At 38.8% G+C, this 23,111-nt stretch overlaps 1 protein-coding gene across 1 annotated transcript in view; it reads right to left on the reverse strand.

The window, feature by feature from the left end:
* F13A1 (coagulation factor XIII A chain) overlaps positions 1 to 23,111 on the reverse strand; it is a 196,191-nt gene that overhangs the window by 156,055 nt on the left and 17,025 nt on the right. Inside the window, exon 3 of the mRNA XM_024552286.3 lies at positions 18,717 to 18,905. Coding sequence (XP_024408054.2) covers positions 18,717 to 18,905 — 189 coding nt within the window. The remainder of the gene's footprint in view (positions 1 to 18,716; positions 18,906 to 23,111) is intronic.

Consider the following 23,111-nt stretch of genomic DNA (forward strand, 5'->3'; position numbering starts at 1 on the left):
ATGTTGCCATTGGCCTTATACTCATCCTTGCTCCAGTCTCCTCAGATGTGAAATAAGAGGAACTTCAAGGATGAGAAATGTTATGAAGTTCAGGGGTCATGGGTCAGGGGTCACCACAGGCATACCATGGAGGCAAAAACAATGGTAAGTGAGATAAACCTAGGTTAGATTGGAAAATATTGAAAGAAGGTAAAATAGCAATGAACATACCTTGAACCCATATCTTGATTTCTAAATATCACTTTCTTAAAAAAAAAGCAGAGCTCCTTGGAGAAATTGTTTCCAGGACTTGGGTGGGGAAAACATAATATGAGCCTGAAACATCTTGTTGTGCCAGAAAGTAAGGAAATAAAAATACTGAAGCCAATTGGAAGAGTTTCCAACTGACAAAATCTAGGACAATTTGAGCATCAAATTAATTAATGATAGCAACAGATTTAAGTAAGCCATTTAATTAAAGAGGAAATTATGAATTCATACTGATATCAATTACTCTATCATTAAGACTTTGATGATGAATAGAATAATCTCAGCATCAAGGTACTTCTTTTAAAGCACTTATCAACTACAAAGGGAATAGAGAGTAATTCTGAAGTGCAGAATCCTGAAAGACACCCCTGTGTTGGATTCTGTGATGTACTGCCCAGAGGCCCCTTCAGGAATGACAGACTTTCGCAAAGCTGCTGGAAGTGTTGTCAGAATGTGGTCCTCAGTGGGTCAGCCCTCTTTGGGAATAATCTCAGCTAAAGTAAACTGCTTCATCCAAGGACCCACCTCATTCTAAGGGCAGTTCACATCCGATGGATGAACGACATAGGGGTACAAAAGCCCAGTTGTCTTTCTTCTCACAAGGAGAATTTTAAGAGTCATTCCAGCTCCATAGCTTCTCTACATGGTTGGCTATGGTCTTTTTTGGGACTGCCTCACAGCTCAGCTTCCCCCTTTGCTAATTCTGCTTTATTTCACAGGGGTTGATCCCAAGAGCACTCCCTAATCAACCTCTTGCATGCTAGTTTCAAAGCCTATTTCCTGGGGGACCCAACTGCTATGGACGGAATGTTTTTGTTTCCCCAGATTCATATGTTGAAACCTAACCCCCAATATGATGGCATCTTAAATTGGGACCTTTAGGATGTGATTAGGTTTTGATTGTGGAACCCTCATGAATGAGATTAGTGCTCTTACAAAAGAGATTCCAGACAGCTCCTTTATCCCCTCTGCTATGTGAGGGCACAGCGAGAAAACAGCCATTTATGAACTAGAATGTAGGCTCTCACCACACACCAAATATGTTGGCATCTTCATCTTGGATTTTCCAGTCTCCAAAACTGTGAGAAAGAAGCCTTCTTTGTTTAGAAGCCACCTAATCTATGGTATTCTGTTATAGCAACCCAAAAAGACTAAGACACCACCCTAAAACACTGCCCAATCAAATGATCAAAGTTAACATCATCAGTGATGGAACCTGTAAAAAATTATGTGTAACCAGATAAGATTCACTGAGAAGAACACAGCATCATTTCTGTGTCATTATTGCCAAAGACACATAACCTGGTTTTAATCATGAGGAAAGAGACAAACCCAAACTGAAAGGCATTCCACAAAATTACTGCCTTATAATCTTCAAAAGTGTCAAATAATGAAAGCCAAAGAGACTATTACACTGTTCCAAATTGAAGAACACTAAAGAGATGAGACATACAACAAAATGCCACATGTGATTCTGAACTGGATCCTCTTGCTATCAAAGACTTTATTGGAACAACTGGTGGAACTCAAATGGGGTGTGAAGATTAGAGGGTCATAACATATCGATGTTAATATCCTGATTTTGATGATTATGTAGGAGAATATTTCTGCTCATAGCAAATATGCACTAAAGTTTTCAGGGATGATGGGACATCACATTGACAACTCTCTAATAATTCTGGAAAAATACTCCAGAAGTTCTTTGCACTCTTCTTGTAAATTTTATGTAAAGTGGAGTCTATTTCAAAATTTTAAAAAATTTTCCAACAATAACAACATGTGTAGCCACTGTACAATTTTCCTGCATATTCATATCCTCCTTTTTATTTATTTATTTTTACAATCAATGATGTAGGTTATTAAGTTTCTCTAGATAAGCAATATTTTTGAGCTTTCTCATTGGGACACCAACATCAGTTCTTCAAAAGTATGTGCTGAAGGGATATCCCCAGTTGCCCTGTATTAGGCAACATCCTATCTTAAACAGAGGGCACCATGTGCCTTCCTCTCAAGAATCATCAGCTCTAAGAGGATACAGGACTAACTGGTGAGAAGCAGAATGTCAATGAGGAGCTCAACTTGTTGCATAGTAATGCAAACGAAATCCAAGTTTGAAGAAATCAATATGCGGGTATGGAGATTAGTAAATCATTGAGATGGATGATTTAGTGCTCACAAAGCCAGGTTTACTGTGCCATAAAAATCTGGGGGAAATGAGACAGAGAGCAAAAGAGACTTTTTTCTACCTTCTGAAGATGATTACCTTATACTTGTGCCTTAAATAATCAAGACTGTGATTTTTTTCTTGAAATTTTGTCTTGATGGTTATAAACACAAGTGCTTTCTTTATGAATCATCTTTACTTTTAAAATTTGGCTAATACTCCACTCAAGTGTCTTTGCATGTTTAAAGCAATTTGTTTCACAAACATGAAAGTTAGAAAAGATTGAAATGATGAAAATGAAGTAATGGAGACTGTGTCATTTTTCATCACTTGGAAATATGTTACACAAATAAAAAAGTTGTTTGATGGAAAATGCCACCTTAGCTGTCTCCACTTCTTTATGTCCATCAATTTAGGCATAGAGTCATTATTTTGTCTCTTTTTGTGAAATTAATTGCTTTAGAATACTAAAGGCTCTTATCTACCCTGTGCACTAATTTTCCAGAGAACTTACAGCATACACATCAACCTAATTTTGAGATGTTGAACATTAAATGTGGCTTCTCTTTGGGAGCGAGTTATGGGGTTGAGAGGAAAGGATATTTTGCCTTTGTATTTTCCCAGTTAAGGAAATAGGACTTGAAATAGCATTAGTTCTTAGGTTACAGTTCAAATGCAAAGCATGATCCTTTTCTTGGAAGAGTTGATAGCATTATGCTGATGCCTGTTTTACCAAAAAAAAAAAAAAAATCTTGCCCATGTGTTTCTCCTCAGGTATTATCATAGTGTGGAGTGTTGCACACACTTCATTCAGCTACTGGACTGCAGGAAGTCTCAGGCTTCTACAACAAAACACTATAGACTGGGTGGCTTAAATAAGAGGTATTTATATATATCTCAGTTCTGGAGGTGGGGAAGACCCAGATCAAGGTACTGGCAGATCTGGGTTTTGGTGGGATCCCACTTCCTGGCTCTCAGAAGACCATTTGTTAGCTGTCTCCTCATATGGCGTGGTGGGGGAAGAAAGAGAGAGAGAGTAAGCTATGGTCTCTCTTTTTCTTCTTAAAAAGATATGAACCACACACGATGGGGCACCACCACCATGACTTCATCTAAACCTAATTACCTGCCAAAGGTAATCACATTGAAGGTTGGAGCTTCAACACATGAATTTGGTGCTATTGGGGTGGATGGACATGTGCAGTTCATTCCTAGCAATATCTCATCCGTCTCCTCCATCTCCTGTCTCTTACTAAAGACCTTCAGGTTGTCCTGCCCAGACTATACTTTAATCAAGTTCCTCATACCTAATCTCTCTCCTCTAGGAGGAATCAGTAGAACTGAGGTCCAGATTACAGGTTTATCCTAGAATTCCTGACCTGATGCTGGACCAGGGATATGGAAAGTTCTTAGAAGAATATGGAGTCCACTGAAGGGAAGTGATGCCAGGGACCCACATCCCTCTCCAAATTGTGTGTGATGGATGGAATTCACCTCTATAGCTAGCTGTGACCCACTGAACTTCATCTAGCCCTGGGCTGACCTTGTAAAGGAATGTATTTGAACCTGTTACTGGGTGTGGATAGTTTTAAGACCTGTAAAACAAAGTGGGTTGGGCAAAGTGATTGCTATAATTCCTTCCATCCCTAACTTTTCCGATTCTTTGATTCTATGAAGCACACCAAGCTTTGGATTGCTTCACCTTCAACAAAGAGCAGTTGCATACAGTAAAACATGTAGAGAGGCATGCTTTTTGTTTGTTTGTTTGTTCGTTTGTTTGTTTGTTTTTTGGAGCAACCAATCCTAATTGCTGAGTGGACAATTTATACCCAGGTAGGTTTCCTCCTCCTTTAGCTTCCTGTTTCTGCCTTGAATACAAGTTCAGCCCTCAACATCTTCATTCCACTCACAACTCATGGTACCTTATCCTCCTTCATCTGTCCATGCCTGACTCCCCATGCTCTTTATCTTTTCTCTCAAAATGCACTTTAGAATATCTTATTTCCTTAGGACACTGCCCTTTGCAGAATGTCAGCTAGTTATTCTGCAAAGCCAGTTTGTGCAAATTTATAAATAGGAGTCAATTGGATAGTATTATCTATCCTCAAAAAGCATTTTTATTTTGCTAGGGAATGTTCAGATGTTATGTATTAATTCAAAGGAGTAACTGCAATGAATGAATTCAATGTGTTGTTGCTAGAACACCTTCCATGCCTATGTGGCTATAGATTTGGCAGGGGGCAAATCCTATGTTCATCAACATATGACTGTATTTGCACATATGAACATAATGTGCAAATGAATGAGGTTGAAAATCTGTTTTTATTGTGACCTATTTTATTGTTATGCTACACAGCCCTCCCCCAGAGCCTTTATTTTTAAAGATATATTTGATTTCACAGTTCAAAGTATGAGAATCTGATCATGTCTAGATTAGCAGAAAAGTATGAATTATATATGTCCCCTTTCTCTTCTCCCCCAAGCATTTTTAGTGAATAAATAAATGGTGGTGGATATCATTCAAGTCTCTCTTTACTCCCATGTGTACAGAGACCTACACCACTTATTGGGCCACTTTTACATTATTGTTGAAAACTAATGGTAATCTAATTGCATTTGATCATGTTAATGAATTCTTATTTTTGATAAAGGATTGTTTTTCAAGGCTCCTGTTTTAATCTGACACGATGAAATGGATTGTTTAGGAAGGATGATGATTCTGCTGTGTGGAGAAACCAGATGCCACAGCTCACCCTTACACAAAGAGAAAACCTGAGCTCTTAATTTTACTACCCCAAAGTGCAAAGAGTCAAGAAGCAAACAATAATGGGAGACTGATCCCATTAGCTGAGCACATCCCTATGGCCTGCCAGAATGGGCCTCCCGTACCACTTCCAGTTCCTCAGGGCTCTGGTATCCTTGAGAGCCAGTGGTTTCAAGCACCAGGGCATTTATAACATCTAACCCTGGCTTCCTGAAAGCTAAAGAAAAAGTTGTGAACAGACACAAATGTTTCTATAGCCACCTCCTGAAGGTAACTGCTGTCAGGACAGTGTTTATGTGTGTGCAAGAGAGAGATCAAGAGAAAGAGTGAGAGCAGGAGAAAAACAGAGACAGAGATGGAGAGTAAAGAAATTATGAGAAAGGGAAGAAAAGATCTGAAGGGCTGATATTGAGAAAGAAAGAAAGGGTGAAAAGGATAGCAAAAGAGAGGTACAGCTAGCTATTTATAGGCTATTTTATGGTCCTCTAGTATCTGTCTGGCTCTGACTGCTGTTATAGAAAAGCTTTATGAAGGTTATACTTCCTTAAGGCATACTATAAGGACTTAGCTTTCCTATACAGAGGCAATATTCAAAATAAGGCTGGTAATTGGGTCACCTCATCAGAAAGCAACTATCATTAAGGGGTTCTAAGAGCTTTCTTGTTAGTCTCTCTTAGGGCCTTACAACACACTCATGGAGTAATGAGGGCACAGATTTTGAATAATTAGTCCACTTTTATTCTTTCTTCAGTGGGCTTTAATTCTGCTCAGACATTGTTTCTCTTTTCACAGATTGCAGACTTAAGAGCATGGTATAACAGTGGGTGCATTAGTTTTCATTAAATATTCTTCCCCCAACTTTTTCACCCCTAACTTCACATAACTGCAAGTATTTCTAGAATTTAAATAGAAAAGGCAGGAAACACCTACACAGTATAATACCTGAGTTTGGATCATGAGTGTCCAGTAGAATATACTTTCAATTATGTGGGTGCTAATTAGCTAAGGTTATGAATTCTCATAAGTGAGAGAGGTTAGTGTAAGATACAAGCAGGAAGATAGAGAGAGGCAGAGAGAGAAGTGAGGGTGAAGGCAAATTAAGGGGATAAAAAAGAGAGGGGAGGAGGGAGGCAGGCAGGCAGGCAGGCATCTATGTGGGAATTCCCACTGCAATATCCATGGTCCTTCATAAGTGCTCCACACAGTGCACTTGATGTTATGAAACACACTGGCAACTCCATTGCCCTAAGGACACTGAGCTTCACTTGGAAACTCAAGCTCTGCAGGATGAGATGTGGGTCACAAGGCAGGGCTGAGGGGGCTCCCTGTGGGTCTCTGGAACTAGAATATGGATGGCAATCCATCCTACATTGAGGCTCAACAGTCTCTGTCACTTCAGCTAGAACTTTGGGCAAATAATTCCGGGCAGAGTTCCTATTTAACTAATTTAGCTGTCAGTGTGGATGTTGAAGACACTGGATATTTTTGTTTGGAGGTTCAGTGGTTGTTATCTTTGCTTTGCTATGAGGAGAGAAAAGACAGAAAACAATGAATGGTCTTGTATTTGCCTTGTTTTCTTATTTAATACTAGTCTTTCATTGGAGAGTTTCACCCAGCACCACTGGTGCTGACTACAAAGTCTTTAAGGGTTCACCCTAAAGGGGAGGGGTGGGAGCCTTCTCTCTCACCTCCACCTTTCAGACCCAGGGTGGGGGTGGGCATTACTGAGTGGATACTTAATAACAACAAGGATCCCATAAGAACCTGCTTGAAGAGTCACACATATCTAGATTCAGGCTGGGCTGGTGCCTCAGCAAAAGTCTCCATTTATAGGTAGATAGGGAGATTAGAGCAAAATAAATGAATTAATCCACCAAACAATGTAACAGTAATCTAAAAAGTAAAAACATAGATCTTTTAAAAACTCCTCCATAGAGTCCTCTAGCTCTTTGTAGCATAAGATCTAAATGCCTTATCTAGGTGTACAAGTCTATCGATACATTTCCAAGAGTTGTTTCTCCACTGAACTTCCTTTTTATCTAGAATATATACTTTTTCCTTTTTAATTGAACATATTAGGGTGAGTTTGGTTAATAAAACTGTATAGGTTTCAGGTGTACAATTCTATAACACATCATCTGTACATTGTATTGTGTGTTCACCACCCCGAGACAAGTTTCCCTCCGTGACCATTTATTCCCCCTTTATCCTCTTCTACCTCCCAATACCCACTCTTCCCTCTGGTAATCACTGCACTGTTGTCTGTATCTATGAGGTTTTTTTGTTGTTGTTTAATCCCTTCACCTTTTTCACCCAGCCCCCCAAAATCCCTCCTCTCTGACAGCTGTATACTTTTCCCACTCAACTGGGCCAACTCCTACCCATCCTCTGGGACTCATCTCAAATAACACTTCCTGAGGATTCTTCCAACCTGCCTCACAATTTCTCCCTCCAGGGTGATTTCTAAGTATTTTGCCTAAGAGGCTGACATTGAACTCAACTTCTACTGTTTAGACTGAACCTTCCAGATTCTTTGAGGGCAGAAGATTATATGTATTTTAGAGTTGTGTGTGTGTGTATATATATCACAATACAGTGCTTTGCATATAAAAGGTGTTCAGTATGAGTCCAATAACACATTCAAAAGGAAAGTAAATTGGCTTTATGATAAAAATAAGCCAAACAAAAATCAGGAAAATAAATATAAAAAAGTAAAGTAATCATTTTGGAAAAGAAAAGATACTTTATACAAATGCCATATTGATAGAGTTTTTTTAATGTGGGCACAAAATCTTAAGTGTCAAAAAGAAGAAACAGATATTATATTGTTCCCATGACACATGGACTACAAATCCACCAGGTTCCATCATCCTTCCTCCCTCCTATTTTAAAGAATACAGGTAATTTGCAACTGTACTTAGGCATTTTCTAGAGTGAGTTCTGCATTTTACTAAAGGGTATTATAAAACAAAAATATGGTAAAGTATGTTTGTCATAAAGCAATTTGGGGCAATGTTAGGCTAGAGGAGTTTTTTTTTCTTTCTGCCTCCTCAGTGTTTTCAGTATACTAATGTGTACTGGGATTGGGACTCTCTGAGAGGAGGCATGAAGCACAGCATGACCCAAATGTGTTTGCCCACAAAATTTATTTTAAGGAGCATTTCACATGACAGGTGTTCACAGATAGCAAACTCTAGGAAACACTGTCCTAGTTTCTCAGATTCCGTTATTAGCCACTTCAAGAGGCACTTAGAAATGAACACACTGATTGTCATGATGCCAAAACACTCAGAAGCAAAATTTTAAAATGATAGCCTATGTAAATGTTGCTTCAAAATAATGAAACAGCCTATTCTCATGAAAACACAGCATAATATAGTGGAAAGAGCATAAGCTAAGAAATATTTCTTTATATCTTATCAGCTGCATGATTTTGGACAAGAAATTTCTCAGCAGAGAAAATGTGCTATGTCTTCAAAAATCACAAATGGTGATTTCATTTGGAATGTCTGACCCAAAAATTCATAGGGGCACATAAACTTAAAGGATTCCGGTGATGCTCTCAGGTATAAGAAATGGTCCTTTGCCTGGCCTTGATTCCCTTAGGCTATTGTGATTGGACTCTAGAGGTTAGAAAGGTTAGAGAGTAGGTTAGAGAGAAAGAAACTTGTACATGCACCATGTCTTAACTTTGGAGGGTTCACTGGGTAGGGTGACTGACATTTGTTGTTTTGAGGGGGAGAGCTGGTAAGAAGTACAGCTGAGAATTCTTTCCTTACAATGAACAGAGACTTCCTCAACAGAGTATCAAAGACAGAATGGGCCCTTGTTAAAGGAATAGCAAATTAGCACCATAAGCTGTTCCTAAATTTTCACAGCTCCAGTTACAGGTTAGCAAAACCTATCATTAGCACTCTGCTCCATGCCTTTCATGATCTGCCACTGAACCCTCAGAGCTAGAAAGAGACAAAAGAGCCCACAGACTACCAGACACATTTTCAGCCGCACCCCCCTACTCAAATTCATTAACACCTCCTGCCTACTTCACAGGGATGGCTGTGCTCTGACAGCGACTAATGAATGCAGTTACCAAAGCCCTGTGACCCACTGACCCACCGGTCCACCGACCTTCTGCAGCACATGTGCCCCTATCGACCCTCCTTCATCAGAGAACCTGGCACCCAGTAGGTTTATCTGGGACCATGTAAGAGAGGCACTTAAATATTTAAAAAGGGAGAAAGAAACTTAATTTTATAAATAAATCCCATGACTTAGGTTTTGAGGACAGCAACAAAAGGAAACTCCAGAGTATTAACACATATTAGCTCATCTTATATGAAGTCACAGGAAGAGAGAAAAAAAAATAACAAAACTAAGTGCAAACAGAAAACAATGAACTGTAAAGTGTTTTTTCTGTATTTTAATATAATAATGGATTGCTCTATGATATAGCTATATATATTTTTAATTATTGCATATATTGCCCTGACTGGAGTGGCTTGGTTTGTTGGAGCATCGTCCTATAACAGAAAGGTTGTGGGCTTGACTCCCTATCAGGACACATGCCCAGATAGCTGGTTTGAATGCTGGTCTGGGCACATATAGGAGGCAACCTATTGATGTTTCTCTCTCCCCTTTCCTCTCTATTTAAAAGCAATAAAAAAGAATCTTAATTATTATAAATAATACTGCTATGAACATAGGGGTGCATATATTCAGTAGAAGAGTGGATACAAAAGCTGTGGTACATTTGCACAATGGAATACTATGAATCAGTAAAAAAAAAAAAGGAATTCTTCCCTTTTGTGACAGCATGGATGGAATTGGAGACTATTATGCTAAGTGAAATAAGCCAGGCAAAGAAAGACAAATACCATATGATCTCACTTATAACTGGAATCTAATGAACAAAATAAACTAACCCGCAAAATAGAATCAGAGGCACAGAAACAACAAACAGACTGACAGCTGTAAGAGGGGAGAGGGAGGGAAGGACTGGTTGAAAAAAGATGAAGGCATTAGTCAAAGAACATATATGTGCACCCCTATGTTCACTGCAGTGTTATTTACAGTCATCAAGATATGGAAGCAGCCCAAGTGTCCATCAGTAGATGAATGGATAAAACAACTATGGGACAATTTACACAATGGAATACTACTTGGCCATAAAAAGAAGAAAATTTTACCCTTTGCAACAGTATGGATGGATCTGGAGATTACTATGCTAAGTGAAATAAGCCATTCAGAGGAAGAAAAATACCATGTGATTTCACTCATATGTGGAATCTAATGAACAAAGTGAACTAACAAGCAAAACAGAAACAGACTCATAGAGGGAGAGCAGATGACAGCTAGTGGATAGGGGTAGGTTAGTGGGTGGAGAGACTGAGCAAAAAGGAAAAAAGACTCATGGACATGGACAACAGTGCACTGATTGTGGGGGGGAAGGGGAATAAGGGGACTAAATAGTAATGAAAAAATACAATAAAGATTAAATTTAAAAACTGAATGTATAGGCATGACCCATGGACATGAACCGTGATGAGGGGATTGAGTGTGGGAATGACGTCAGGCTAGGGGAGGGGGCAAATGGGGAAAAACTGGGACAATTGTTAAGAGCATAAACAATAAAAAGAAAAATTTCAAAAAATAAATAAAAGCAATGAAAAAAATATCCTTGGGTAAGGATAAAAAAATTGTTTTTTAAATATTGCATATATTGATCTTTGTTGATAAATCTAACCTTGTTATATAAAGTCTAAAAGGAATATTTGAAGAGATTCTTTTATGTGTCTTTTATTTTTTACAAAGTATTCTCTTTTGTTTTTTAAATTACTGTTTTCACATTCTAGTTTTCCTGAAATTCAAGCACACCTGCATATACAAATTTTTATACTTAATTTCATTTTCAGTTCATATTTGATACTTGTCTTTCATTACAACTACTTTTAAAATAGAATTTCCATGGCTTTATTCAATCCTACTGAAATAAGTACTGCATTTTAAGAGAATTATTTCTAAGCCCCAGTGAGTGCCCAACACTGATCTTTTTTGGTCTTATCCCTGCCAAAGTGGTGGAGCCTGAGGTGTGTGGCATCTCTGAGTAGATAGGAGAGGCAGAGAGACACTGATTGGGATCAAACCTCCATCACCGGTCCTTATTTATTTATTTATTTATTTATTTATTTATTTATTTATTATTTTTAAATATTTAAAAAAAATTTTATTCAGTTACAATTGTCTGCATTTTCTCCCCATCCCTCCACCCCACCCCAGTCAAACCCACCTCCCTCCCCAACCTTCACCCTCCCCCTTGATTTTGTCCTTGTGTCCTTTATAGTAGCTCCTGTAGACTCCTCTCCCCACTATCCCCTCCCCACTCCCCTGTGGCTATTGTTAGATTGTTCTTAATTTCAATGTCTTTGCTTATATTTTGTTTGCTTTTTTCTTTTGTTGATTATGTTCCAGTTAAAGGTGAGATCATATGGTATTTGTCCCTCACCGCCTGGCTTATTTCACTTAGCATAATGCTCTCCAGTTCCACCCATGCCATTGCAAAGGGTATAAGCTCCTCCTTTCTCTCTGCTGCGTAGAATTCCATTGTGTAAATGTACCATAGTTTTTTGATCCTGAAACACCAATCCAAAAGAACCTATTCACCCCAATGTTCATAGCAGCACAATTTACAATAGCCAAGTACTGGAAGCAACCTAAGTGCCCATCAGCAAATGAGTGGACCATCACCGGTCCTTTAAGGCCCATTAGAAATGTGCTTGATTTCTCATACATTAAATAGTAGAATGTGGACTTTTGTCATTTTCCTTTTCATGTTTCTACAATAAGTTTGGAAATAAAGTCCTCAAGTTTACAGCAAGCACTCAAGTAAAAACATTTCATTCAACATCGTTTTGTTATGTCATTAAAGAGAAAAAAATTGATTCTTGGCCAGGGCCACTGTCTGTGGACTGCACGGTCTCCCTTGTCTGCACAGGTTTTCTCCAGGGATTCCAGTTTCCTCCCACATCCCAGAGACTACAAGTGAGGTGAACACAAGTGTGTCTACACTCTGAGTGAGTGTGGGAGTATGTGTGAGTGGCCCTGTGATGATGGAAGGAAGTCCTGTCTGGGGTGGGTCCAACCTCATGCCTGAGCTGCGAGGAGAGGCTCTGGATACCCACGACCCTGAACCTGAATCAGTGGGTTGGAAAATAATCATCTTACTTGTTTTACTCATCCTTCTTAAATGTATAAATAGCTTACACTTAATTCAGTGTAATATTGGAAGTGCTTAGGGTCTTTATTTAGAAGTTTAGTGATTTTTTTGTGACTAGAAATATGCTGTAGGAACTTAACTCTTGTTTATATCAATTAGCCTATGGTAAAATTGGTTTCATTCTATGTCATTTTGCTTAAAGTGGCAATTTCCAAGAACCTATAGATGACATTAAGTGAGGACTTACTGTAATAAGGTTTGCTATAGGCCATACATGCTGGAATACAGCTTAACTCTGAAAGTACACTTTGTAGTCTCTCAGAAGGGTTTTAAATACATGTTGGTTTTTAAGGTATATAAATTTTTATCTCAAAGGCAAATTTGCTATGCTTCCCTCCCTGAACCTTTTCACTTTGTAAAAAGGAGGACTTCAGATGCTCACTGCAGCGGATGCCATGGTACAGTGCACAGACCTCCCCCATTCAGGAAGGGAGCATCAATGTCCCTGATGCTGAGCGTGTTGATGGACACAGAGCTCTCACTGAGCTGCTTCCAGGGGTTTTCCCTCAGCCATAGAGAGTCAACTGCAGTAATTACCCTCTCCTTGAAGGTAGTAAGGAGCCAAAGTCTGGCATGTGCTGGAGTATAGAGGCCTCATCCTTGCCCCAAGGCTGGACAACTCTGAAGATCCAATCCAGGCCCAGAACTCATGATGGGATCCAAGGAGGCCTTTGTTGGTAGTAGTTCAACTCCTCCCTCTGGCCAACCCTAACTCCTTTACTCCTTCACAGATTCTGACCTTGAGAGCACTCCGCAATAAACCTTTTCCACACAAATTGCCTTTCAGCATTCATTTCCAGAGAACCCATCTTATCATTCTTGTTAAGACTTCCATTTTTAAAATTATTTTCTGAATGGTCAGTAGAAGAAGGTCTTAGACCTCAGACAAGTCCTATTCAGGAGCAAAGTTTCCCTACCCTGTTCTCATTGCTATAACTATTTGGCTAAAAGCAGAGATAAAAAAATACTGTGAAGTTGGAGCAAAACTGTGGACAGAACTACATGAACTGATCTTTCCATTATGTGTCAAGGGCATTGTAATGAAATCTGGTCCAACAAGCATGTGCATAAACACACAAAAGAGAAAGGTGAATAATCTTAGGGAATGGAATAAAAATAAACTTTCACTGTATTTTAAAATATTGTTAAAAATACTAGCTGTGGATTCCTTTTCCAAATTAAGTAGCCATTATCAAACGGTATTAACAATAATAGTCTGTTCTCTAAATGTAATTCAGTTGTGGTTCTTTCATTTTCCCTAATGCAGGAACAGTAATTTAGTTTTCCCCTCTCTTACCCCACAACTGGGATGGCAGACAATTCTGTGTAGGACCCAAGGGGAAACCAAGCATCACACAGATGCTGTTTATTCTGACTCAGGTGTCTCTTCTCTAGTCCCTCCACTTCTACTCTGGCTTCAATCAATTTTCCAATAATAATATACAAATTTGCACTGTAAGTGCAAATAAGCACAAACAATATTACTCAAGTAGTAAAGGGTTGCAGATTTTTTTCTAAGAAAGTATTTTTAGTTTTAATTGAAATATTTTTAATTTCCTTACATATACTCCCACATAGAGCAATGATTTTACATAGATACTTTCATATAGTCATATCATTCTTGCTTTCCCCCCTCCCTTTCTTGCTTGGTTTCCCTTCCTTTTGCTTCTAATATTTTGGCCACACTCCCACCAGGAACCCATGCCAGCACTTATGTGCTTCATATTCTTTTCTGCACTCAATACTATACAGATCTTATTCACATATACAGCTACACACATATGTAGTAGATGTTGTGTTCACTCTTCTGTATTTTGTTTTCTCACTACCCTCTTGAAACCCTCTGGCATAGATTTAATTTGTTCTTTTTAAAAAATAACAACTCATTATGTGAATATATCACAATATTTTAACCATTTAACTATTGAGGAACATTTATTTTTAGGGTTTTTTGTCCCTGTAAACAATGCTGCAGTAAAAAAATACCCACCTTTATAAACTGGGTTTTCAGTATGTTCAATAGAGGTTCCTCAGACTAGAATTGCTGGGTCAAGGGCATATACTTTATAATATTAATAGACACAGTAATTGCTTTCTAAAAGGATTGTAAGATTGTACATTTGTATCAGTAATGTATGTTTTTCTCTATATACACGCCAGCAGACATTACAATCTTTTCTAAATTTTTGCCAGTCTCATAGATATTACTTTGATTTGTTTTTCAAACATACAAGTGAATTTGAGTACATTTTCATATGATTGTAGTCCATTTGAATTATTTCTTTTGTGAAATGTCTCTATATCCTTTACATATTTTTCTATGCTTTGTCTTTATATTGCTGATTTGTGAGAGCTTTTTTTGCTTTCTCTGTTAACCCTTTATCTCAATTTATGTTTTAAATATTTTTCCATATCTCTTCTGTCAGTTAACCTAATTTGTGGTATTTTTGGTCCTTTGGTCATATGTATGGTCATTTCTGTCATTAGGGTACATATATAACAAATACATACACATATATATTATATGTTATATATATTCATATGTATACTAAAATATCAAAATGCAAAAAATTCACATACCTTGCTTATTCCATTAAACAAACAACTATATTAGGTACTCTTATATACTGAGGCCTATTTCTGGATTCTCTGTTTTACTAAATAATTTTTATTGTATATTCTTAAAGCTGCTTCTGATAGAAAATGCTTTATGAGAGAACCAAGATGGCGGCGTAGGTAGACACACTGTGCCTCCTTGCACAACCAGAACTGACAGAAAATCGAATGGCAAGGAAGTCCCACACCAAGGAAATAAAAAATAAACATTCATCCAAACTGGTAGGAGGGGCAGAGACAGGCGTGGGGGCGGAGAGGACTCGCGTTGCCGTGGCGGGACCGAGACTGGCGGAGTGTGGGACAAAGGGGCAGGCAGTCTGACCACTAGCAGACCCTGCAACCCCACATTCGTGCAGATAAACCCAGAGGGCTGGACTCAGAGTGGTGGAGAACGGGGCAGGCAGAGTGGCGGGTAGCACCCCACGGCCCCACATTCGCGCACAGATAAGACGGACAAACGGTGGGGAGCAAAGCAGATCGCGTAACCCAGGGCTCCAGCGAGGGGAAATAAAGCCTCAAACCTCTGATTGAAAATGCCCGTGGGGGTTGGGGTGGCAGCAGGAGAGACTCCCAGCCTCATAGGAGAGGTCGTTGGAGAGACCCACAGGGGCCTAAGGTGTGCACAAGCCCACCCACTCGGGAACCAGTACCAGAGGGGCCCAGTTTGATTGGGGTAGCAGAGTGAAAGACTGCAATCCAGTGGAGAGTGAGGCGGGCGCCATTGCTCCCTCTCGGCCCCTCCCCCACGTACAGCATCATGGCACAGCGACCAGCGTTACCCCGCCCTGGTGAACACCTAAGGCTCCGCCCCTTTATGTAACAGGTGCGCCAAGACAAAAAAAAATAAATGGCCCAAATGAAAGAACAAATCAAAGCTCCACAAAAAATACAACTAAGCCACGAAGAAGTAGCCAACCTATCAGATGCACAGTTCAAAACACTGATTATCAAGATGCTCACAGAACTGGTTGAATTTCGTCGCAAATTAGATGAAAAAAATGAAGGCTATGCTAAGAGAAACAAAAGAAAATGTACAGGGAACCAATAGTGATGCAAAGGAAACTGGGACTCAAATCAATGGTGTGGACCAGAAGGAAGAAACAAACATCCAATCAGAAAAGAATGAAGACACAAGACTTCAAAAAAATGAGGAGAGGCTTAGGAACCTCCAGGACATCTTGAAACGTTCCAACATCCAAATTATAGGGGTGCCAGAAGGAGAAGAGGAAGAGCAAAAAATTGAGAACTTATTTGAACAAATAATGAAGGAGAACTTCCCCAAGATGGCAAAGGAAATAGACTTCCAGGAAGTCCAGGAAGCTCAGAGAGTCCCAAAGAAGCTGGACCCAAGGAGGAACACACCAAGGCACATCATAATTGCATTACCCAGGATTAATCAGAAGGAGAGAATCTTAGAAGCAACAAGAGAAAAGGAGAAAATTACCTACAAAGGACTTTCCATAAGACTGTCAGCTGATTTCTCCAAAGAGACCTTACAGGCAAGAAGGGGTTGGCAAGAAGCATTCAAAGTCATGAAAGGCAAGGACCTACATCCAAGATTGCTCTATCCAACAAAGCTACCATTTAGAATGGAAGGGCAGATAAAGTGCTTCTCAGATAAGGTCAAGTTAAAGGAGTTCATCATCACCAAGCCCTTATTATATGAAATGTTAAAGGGATTTATCTAAGAAAAAGAGGATAAAAATATGAACAGTAAAAATGACAGCAAACTCACAGTTATTAACAACCACACCCAAGACAAAAACAAAAACAAACTAAGCAAACAACTAGAACAAGAACAGAACCACAGAAATGGAGATCACATGGAGGGTTATCAACAGGGGAGTGGGTGGGGGAAAGAGGGGGGAAAGGTACAGAGAATAAGTAGCATAAATGGTAGGTAGAAAGTAGACAGTGGGAGGGTAAGAATAGTATAGGAAAGGTAGAAGCCAAAGAACTTATAAGTATGACCCATGGACATTAACTATAGGGGGGAATGTGGGAGGGAGGGGGTGGGCAGGATGGAGTGGAGTGAGGGGGGGAAATGGGACAACTGTAATAGCATAATCAATAAATATATTAAAAACAGAAAATGCTTTATGATTTGTTTGTGTAATTTTCTTGGTTATTATCAGGTAATTATTCTTTCAAAGCAACTTATTTTATCCAGTCAAAAAAATAATAAAACCTCCATTGGGATTCTAATGTAAAATCAATTAAATATACACTTTAGTCTTGGGAGACCATTTTTAAAAATACATTGAGACTTCAGAACATATTTGTTTTTTATTGGTTTCTCATGCCTTTTACATGTCTTTTGTTGGGATTTTATATCTGGTTTATATAGGTTTTGTCTTGTTTTATAAAACTTCTTTCTACATTTCATAGTTTTACTTACTTTTATATATTGAATATATTCTTTTTATTTCTTCATTCTTAGTGGTAGAGGAGTGAAAAGCTACTGACTTCTATCTAGCCATCTTACAAAGTTTTATTAATACTGTGCTTTTCTCCCTCTAATCTGTTGGGTTTTCTGGATACATAATGATTGCATTAATAAAGTATAATTTTTATCTCATTTTTTAGTGTTCATAGTATGTATTTTGTTTATAGTATATATTTCTTTTAAATTGTTTACTTGATAAAACCTTTAAAGCAATACTTTTTAAAAAATAAAGAATGGTGATAGCAGACATCTTTAATTTCTGATTATTAATTAAAATTATTAAATTTTTGTGACTAAGGATACCAAAAGTTGTTGGTTTGGGGTAAATAATCTTTAGTATAATTGAGGAGAGTTCTTCTATTTTGTTTTATTTAAAGATTTTCTTAAAAACAGTTGTTGAATTTAGTCATTTTTTTTAGTGACTTTGATTTGATTGCCTGATTTGTCTTTTAATTTATTTATGTATAGGGTTATATAGACAGATGTCCTGATATTGAGCCATCTCTGCTTTTGGGTGCATGTGTTTATTTGCTACTTTTTTAAATTTCTAGAAAAATATTTATCAAATGTGTCGAATACTAATAGCTACAATTTAATAAAGGGTTCCATGATCAAAGTAGTTTGAGAAACACTAGACCAAAGTTAAATGGTACTTCCCAGAACCATTGAAGTTAATGAGCATTGTCAACTTACAAGAGGAGAATAGGGTACAAAGTGTTTTGTGAACTTTATTTGACCATCCATTTTTCAAGGACCATTCCATGTTACTATGTTAAAATAGAACAAACTTTTTGGAAATGCTTAAATGGATATTGCAGAGTAAGATTTGCAAATATTTCACCTGAGACGAATTAAAGCATGAAGGCAGAGGAAGAAATTAAAAGTCACAAGTGTAGGATACTAAAACCATTTGGAGAAAAATAACTAATATTTGTGCCAACTGCACTCACTCTTACTTATACCAGAGTTTTGCCTGGGTAGGCCAGACTTATTGATGTTTGGCCTTATACAGACCCATCTTCAAGAACAGGGTTGTCAGGGGCTGAATGCCATTTCAGCTTCAGCCAGCTGTGAAAGTATGATTCTAGAAAATAATGCAACTGAACCTGTAACCACTCTCTATTTTGTGACTATGGTGCCATGACTAACATGACATGATGATGTAGATGGACTGTCGTGACTTGGGCTCACACATGGCACTTACCAATGACATATTCCACCCTGAAGAGATCTCTTCTGGGGTCGTATGGACGATTGAAGTCAATCTGGATGTAGAAAGACTGCCCTCTACGTACAATGAGTTTGTTGTTATCATACTTGTCAGTGTGGTGATCCAGTTTGTTGCTGTCCCATCTCTCCTTGAATAGGTGAATACTCTTGACATGAAGGTAGTCTATGCACAAGGAAAACAATCAAGGGAAACCACTTAGTAACTTTGTTTAAATGTAAACTCAAAGAACAAGATCATTTTTCCTGAAGCAGGAAGGTCTATTGGATAAAACTCTATACAGACTGGGAGGTTTGGGAGTCAGTGTCTTGTGACATTTTTTCTTTCAAAGAAGATTTTTAAAAAAGTTCTTCCCCACTCTGATCTTATTAGATGAAGCAGTGTTGATAATGCCCCGTGTACAAGTCTAGATACAGAGAAACTGAGACCGAAGTTGAAGTCTTCACATTCCCTGGTTTTCCTTATGTCAGGTCCTTCTCATGGTAATGATGGCCACACTGTGTCACTAACTAGAGACAAGCAAGAAATAGCCACTTCCATTTTCTTATCTTTAAAAGGGGAAACAATCAAATCTGACAAAACCACAAAGAATGTCCTAAGGACAAAGTTGACCATTGACTCAAAATTGTCTTCTTACTTCAAGAAGGGTCAAATACCCTTCCTTTTGTAATTCTAAAAGTAGATCCTGTCCCTCAAAGGCAGAAAAGAGAGGGAACAGTTGTGGAGAAAAGACACTAACATTTCTAGGAGATAAGTATAATTGCTTCTACTTTGCACATGCAGAAACAAGCCTCATATTTCCCTAGCTACTAATCAACCAGTCTGGAAGTCAAATGCTGGTCTGTTGCCAAAACCTACAGATTTTTTAGTGTTGAGAGTTTAACTGTCAGTAATACATTTATCTGAGACATGATATTGCTGGATAAAGGTTATATATCCTCCTGCCATTTTCCCATTCCCTCTGCAAATGAGCACTGAATGTGAAGCTAACTCTAACTACCCATTTGCACTGTAGTTTAGAAAATCTAGTCCAGAGACAGATTTCTGTCCATGCATTTGTAGTTTTAATGGGACACTAGGGAGAGAAGCCTGGGCGGGGGACATGCTGGCCTTCCTTCCCTTTCCCTGATGCGGCCTGCTGCATGGTTTGCCCTCACAGCTGTGAACACGGAATGCACATCTGCTGAGCTTGTGTTGGGCATCACTTTGCAAGACTCCAATGACTTCCTTTACTTTTACACAGAAATCTATGTAAAGTGCCTGACTTTCTCCTGTCTCATCTTATTCTCATTGGGAAGAATGTGGGCTCATTAAGATACTCTCCAGTTTGAAAGTCTAGGAGTTCTTGAACCACTCCGAATTAATAAAATTCAGGTAATCCTGATTTTGAATCTCTAGTGTCATAATTACTTAGATAAGAAACATTGCCTCTCAGAAGCTGAACTTTGCTCAAGTTTAAAATGGGGATACTAATATCCAGAGAATGTCTGTGAAGATTCAATGCCATAGTGATGCAATGTGCCTGGCACTATGCCTGGCACATAGTGAAGTTGTAGGCTTGCTTGTGGCTCACTGCATATGAGCTCTGATGGAGCCAATTTATATTTTACATGGTGTTCAATGGGCTAGTCTGACCGCAACATTACAGCGAACAGAAGTGCAAGATGCAGTTTTATTTTTACCTTATCTCAGAACCCCGTCATAGTACATGGTCCCCAAAGGACACTTTCCTTCCATTATGGTTAGGATAAAGATGTGTAATTCTCTGCACCTTTCTTTTCCAAGCTGCCTTTCCCCTAAGTTTTCTGGCCTTATTAAAGTCATAATTCCCAGTGTTAACCCAGTTTCAGAAAGGCTGAAGAGTAGGGGTCAAGATCATGGGGTAGGAGAATCTTGAGCCCTCATACTCCCATAGATACATCAAGACTACAACTACATGTAGAACAAATATCTTTGAGAATGACCTGATGACTAGTAGAATAGATTTTTCTACAACTAAGAATTTAGAGAAATGCCACATTAAAACAGGAAGGAGGGTCTAGGTAGGAACCACACCCTTAGTGTGGCTTCCTGCAAGTTGGAGGTATTTCACCACCATGGAAGTGCCTCCTGAGGAGTGATGGATCTGAGCCTCACATTGAGTTCCCCAGCCCAGGTGAACTTAAACCAGGAAGATAAGACCCCATAACAGCTGGCTATGAAAATCAGCAGGGCTTATATCCAGGAAAGCTGAAGGGCTCTAAGAAACCAAGACTCTGCTCTTAAAACACTTGTGCACAAACTTACCCTCTTGGAGTTCTAGGACTGAGGCAGCAGTTTGAAAAACTCCTGGGTCGCGCATAAAGGTGATACATTGACTAATTTTATAGCAAGTGCTGGAGGGGCAGGAATCTGTTTAAGCTTTCTCTGGGGACAAAGGCACTGGCAAATATCATTTATTCTTTAAACTCCTAGCTGGCCTAGAGCTGGCAGGCACCATTTCTAACACTCCCCGTTAACCTTGCTAATATTGTTCAGCCTGCCCTGGTGTTCCCCTGAGATTGCACCTGGCCCAATCTGCCACTCCATCTAGCATCACTCCTGCCACACCTGTTGGGTAGCCTTGGCTGGCACCAGCACCCCTCCAAAACAGCCCCAGCCCCAACCTGACACACCTCGTGGGCAGCTTTGTCTAGGACAAGTGTCCCTACAAAGTGACTCTTACTCCACAGGGCTAGCCCTCTCACACCAACATGTCCACAACAGTTGAAGCTGAGCCTTGCAGTTATGTTGGGACTCTATCTGCATACCAGCATACCCACAGAAATTGCAGCTGGCCTCACAGTCAGCTAGGCCAGGGAGCAGCCCTGCCCACAAGTGTACCCACAATAGTCATACACAGGCCTCACCAACAAGTGGGCTGGAGACCAATCCTGTCTACCAGTGCATATGAAACAATTGTGGCAGGGTCTTACAGCCACTCAGCCTGGGGACCAATCTGCTTACAAACATACCTTTAGCATCTGCAGTGCAATCTCAACAGGCACATGCAACCCACACAGGGAACAACCTGGGAGCACCTGGCGCTGAAGAACAGAAAGGATTACACAGCTGGACCCCCCAGGACTCATTTTATATAAACTCTTTCAAAACCAGGAGAAAAAGCTGATGTGTCAAATACATAGAAACAATATAGAGAGTTAGGCAAAATGAGAAGATTGAGGAATATGTTCCAAAAGAACAAGAACTGACAAAACCCCAGAAAAAGAACTAAAAAACATGGAGATAAGTAGTGTACCTGATAAAGAGTTCAAGATAATAATCATAAGGATGCTCCCCAAATTTGGAAGAAGAATGAATGAACACAGTGAGAAACCCAGAAAATATAATTAGAACTGAAAAATTCAATAAATAACTAAAATTAAAAAAATACTCCAGAAGGAATCAATAGGCACTATATGATATAAAAGAACAAATCAGCAATACAGAAGATATGGTAGGGATAGTCACCCAATCAGAACAGGAAAAAAGAAATTAAAAAAAAGAGGATAGTTTAATGGGACATCAAGCATACTAATATTCACATTGTAGAAATTCCCAAAGAAGAAGAGATTTAAAGGGACAAAAAAAAAAACCCCAAAAAAACCCACCTATTTGAAGAAATAGTGGCTGGAAACTTTCCAAAGTTGGTGGAGAAAACAGACAACCCAATCCAAGAGTCATATAGAGTCCCAAAGAAGATAATCCAAAGAGACTCACCCCAGACACATAATAATCAAAAGCGTCAAAGAGAGAATCTTAAAAACAGCAAGAGTAAAACTACTACAGCTCAAAGAAACTCCCATAAAACTATTAGCTAATATTTCAGCAGAGATTTTGCAGGCTAGAAGGAAGAGCCATTATGTTCAAAATGATTAAAGTGTAAAGCCTACAAAGTAAAACCTACAAACAAGAATACTCTAATCAGTGAAGTTATTACTCAGAATTGAAGCACAGTTTTCCAGACAAGCAAAAGCTAAAGGAGTTCATCACTACTAAACTGGCAATACAAGAAATGTTCAAGAGACTTTTGTAAGTGGAAAAGAAAGGCCAAAACTAGAAGAAAATATATGAAAGGAAAAAAATCTGACTAGTACAGGAAGCCACAAAGTGTAAAGGTAGTGGATCAATCACTTATAAAGCTAATATAATGGTTACAACAGAAAAGTAGTAAAATTATTTATATCTACAATAATTAGTTAAGAAATACACATTCACAAAGATGGAAAATATGATCTAAAAACATAAAATGTGGGTGGGGTGAGAAAAGTTAGTGCTTTTAGAATGCATTTGAACTAAAGCAACTATGAACTTAATATAGACAGCTATATATATAACTTGTTATATATGAAT

The sequence above is a fragment of the Desmodus rotundus genome, chromosome 3, assembly GCF_022682495.2.
Source record: "Desmodus rotundus isolate HL8 chromosome 3, HLdesRot8A.1, whole genome shotgun sequence".
NCBI classification, from domain to species: Eukaryota; Metazoa; Chordata; class Mammalia; order Chiroptera; family Phyllostomidae; genus Desmodus; species Desmodus rotundus.